The sequence below is a fragment of the Drosophila takahashii genome, chromosome 2R (genome assembly GCF_030179915.1).
Source record: "Drosophila takahashii strain IR98-3 E-12201 chromosome 2R, DtakHiC1v2, whole genome shotgun sequence".
NCBI classification, from domain to species: Eukaryota; Metazoa; Arthropoda; class Insecta; order Diptera; family Drosophilidae; genus Drosophila; species Drosophila takahashii.
The window spans coordinates 16,324,255-16,327,677 of record NC_091679.1 but is presented as its reverse complement, the minus strand read 5'-3'; the positions used below and the strand labels follow the sequence as shown (position 1 = coordinate 16,327,677).

Genomic DNA, 3,423 nt, shown 5'->3' with positions numbered 1-3,423 from the left:
GCGTAAGTTTTGAACTCGCTAACCTCACATTTACCAAACCAATCGTTTTCGATTGTGACGCCGTTCCAAAATTAAAATACACGGCTGTCATAGTAAGAGGGGCTCTTGGGATTAGTTCAAAACGACTGAAGTTCAAATATAACAATTCAATCTTTAATTCATTAGGTTATAACGGTTACACTTCACTTTGGTTCATGATTTTACTTTAATATTTAGTATTTAATATTTCGCAATGGAAAAGACAAGAATGCTGTTGGTCTGGTCGCTGAAGCTCGTGTTCCTCCTCTCTCCCCTCCTTCTCGTACTGTAGAGTTGCCAGATGTCTTGACCTTCGTAGTCAGTTGGCAGGGCTATCAGCTGTGTGGATAAACTATGTACCGTGGGACTGAACATGCCGCCCGCCAATGCGAAATCAGCATGATACTTTTGGTTCAGGCTTCTGGATCTAGAGTTCCTTTGGATTCGTAGCTGCTAAGAGAAAGAAAAATGACATACGGATGCAATTGACTACCAAGAGAAAAGCAGGTGGTTCGTGTTAGCATGAGATTGGGAGGCGACATAATTTGGAGATGGAGCGCGTCTGACTGCCTGATTTGGTTTTTACCGTTACGACTCGAACGAGGGAATCCTCTCCAGGATGTAGACTGGTGATTCTACCGAGCGTCCAATGTGATGGAGGCAGTTGATCGTCTCTGATAAGTACTAATTCGTTGATCTCTAAATTGTCCTTTTCCTGACACCATTTTGGGCGGGTTTGAAGATGGGACAGCCAATCTCGGCTCCATTGTGTCCAAAACTGACGAATCAAATTTTGATGAGATAGAAATTGTTCACGGAACGACGCGTTTTGTGGGCGACAATGGGCAGGTGCGAGCAGTGTGTCGCCGATGAGAAAATGTGCCGGTGTAAGGGCTTCTAAGTCGTCTGGATCGGCGGTAAGCGGGCACAGTGGGCGAGAGTTTAGGCAAGCTTCAATCCTGATGAGCACCGTTGCGAGTTCCTCATAAGTTTGCTTGTGATTGCCGACGATCCTCTTTAGGTGATGCTTGACGGACTTGACACTGGCCTCCCAAAGGCCTCCGAAATTGGGGGAGTATGGTGGAGTGAAATGCCATGTCGGGCAGGTAGCTTGGTCGCGATCAGCTTGTTGTGCGTTTGTTAATAACTTATTGGCGCCAACGAAATTTGTCCGTTGTCGCTATACATGTGTTGGACTGGTCCTCGGCGACCAGTAAAACGATAAAATGTGAGTAGGAAGTGTTCCGATGAGAGTCCGGTAACTGCTTCCAGGTGGACCGCCTTCGTAGCCAGGCAGACGAAAATCGCGATATATCCCTTGTAGGTACTTGTCCCACGAAGCCGTGCCGCTTTGATTTCGATTGCCCCGGTATAATCAACGCCGGTCGCAATGAATGGGCGGTTCGGTGGGTTGACCCTGTGTATCGGCAGGTCACCCATTAATTGACTTCCTATGTGAGGTGACACGCGAAAGCATGTGATGCATTTCCGAAGGATGGTCCGGACGGCCTTTCTTCCATTTGGAATCCAGAATTTGTACCTTGTGTGGGCCAGAGTGAGACTAGCGCCACCATGCAGGGTAGCCTGATGTGAGTTCTGAATTACCAATTCTGTAAAGAAATGACGCTGCGGTAAGATGATTGGATGCTTGCGATCGAAAGGAAGACTAGAATGCTTGAGACGACCGCGAACGCGCAAGATGCCGTCGTCAAGAAAGGGAGTAAGATTCCTTAAGATGCTTTTGGAGGGCAAATGATTTTTTATGAGGATCCCGTGGATGTCGGATTGAAAGGTTTCGGCTTGTACGATTTTTACAACGCAGCGAAGTGCGTTATCAAGTTCCACCGTTGACAGCTGATTGTAATATCTGGTTTTCTTCGATTGAGCGTTGTGACAAAAGCGCAGTATGTAAGCGATGACTCGGACGAGTTTGGTGTACGTTGAAAACCGCTCAATGATATTACAGTCTACCTGGGTCGGGTGCGAATGGACTCGTATGGGTTTTGCTTCTAGGGACTGCTCATCAAACTTTGTATTTGGTACTTCTGTGTCAGGCCACTCACTGGGAAGTTGACTTAACCATGATGGTCCGCGCCACCAGAGGTCGAAGGTGGAGATTTCTGATGGGGAGAGTCCTCTCGTAGCGCTGTCTGCTGGATTATCCGTTGTGGGAACATGTCTCCATTGGTGCGGATCGCTGTGGTCCAAAATGTAGGCAACACGATTGGCAACGAACGTCTTCCATCTGGTGACATCTCCTTTGATCCAGTGGAGAACGATTGTGTCGTCCGTCCAGTATGTCACTATGATTTTAGCGTTTTTCCAACGATTGGTCGCTATTACCCACTTGATTAGTTTAGTTGCCAGTACAGCGCCACATAATTCGGTCCTCGGGATAGTGAGCGGTTTCGTTGGAGAAACTTTGGATTTTGCAGTGAGGAGAGTGGTGCAAAATGATGAATCCGGTTGGGGTATGCGTATGTAAACCGCAGCTGCGTATGCGTGAGTGCACCCGTCGCAGAAAGCGTGTAACTGGATATCCTGACTGAAATCTGGCGTATACCGTAGGCTGCGAGGTATTCGGATTTTGCTGATGTCCTCCAGATTGAAACGAAACCTTTTCCATTTGGTAGCGATGGAGGCGGGCACTGGGTCGTCCCATCCTAAAACTGCGTGTGTTCGTTTTCAGAATATAGATGTGCCATCGTAACTTCTTTTAGAATCAATTTGGCTGAAATGAGAATTGGAGCGATTAGTCCTAAGGGGTCAAAGAGCCTGGCGATGCTTGAAAGAATTTCTCTTTTCGTTGAACCTGTGGGAAGGCTCGCTTGCAGTTTGTAGGTGAAACAGTCTTGGTTCGGTAACTAATGCATGCCTAAGGTTTTGAATGTATCAGAGCTGTCCCAGCTTCGTGAAGTTTGATTGCATCTGTTTGATGGAGGAATGTTGTCCAGGATCATTGTGTCGTTGCTAGCCCATTTTCTCAATTCCATATTGGCGGATTTTAGAGCGTTCTGGATTTGTAAGCTCTTGTTTTGTGCTGCTGAGATAGTGTGATCACCGGAAAGAATATCGTCGACGTAAATTTCGTGTTGTAAGACCTCTTCTGCCAGTGGATGATTTTCGCGCTCATCTTCTGCAATTTGACGAATTACTCTGATGGCGGTAAATGGTGCCGAAGCGGTACCGAACGTTATAGTTGATAGACAATATTGCTTGATGTTTCCATCCGCCGCCCGCTCTGATACAGTCAAAACCTTAGGCATGCATTGGTTACCGAACCAAGACTGTTTCACCTACAAACTGCAAGCGAGCCTTCCCACAGGTTCAACGAAAAGAGAAATTCTTTCAAGCATCGCCAGGCTCTTTGACCCCTTAGGACTAATCGCTCCAATTCTCATTTCA

At 46.9% G+C, this 3,423-nt stretch overlaps 1 protein-coding gene across 1 annotated transcript; it reads right to left on the bottom strand.

Annotated features, from left to right (window-relative positions):
* Positions 1-1,158: 1,158 nt before the first annotated feature.
* LOC138912177 (uncharacterized) lies at positions 1,159-2,680 on the bottom strand. Its single transcript, XM_070212040.1, has 2 exons — positions 2,582-2,680; positions 1,159-2,364 (listed from the first exon to the last, which is right to left on the bottom strand). Exons 1-2 carry the CDS (start codon positions 2,678-2,680, stop codon positions 1,159-1,161), a joined length of 1,305 nt encoding a protein of 434 aa, XP_070068141.1.
* Positions 2,681-3,423: the final 743 nt, after the last annotated feature.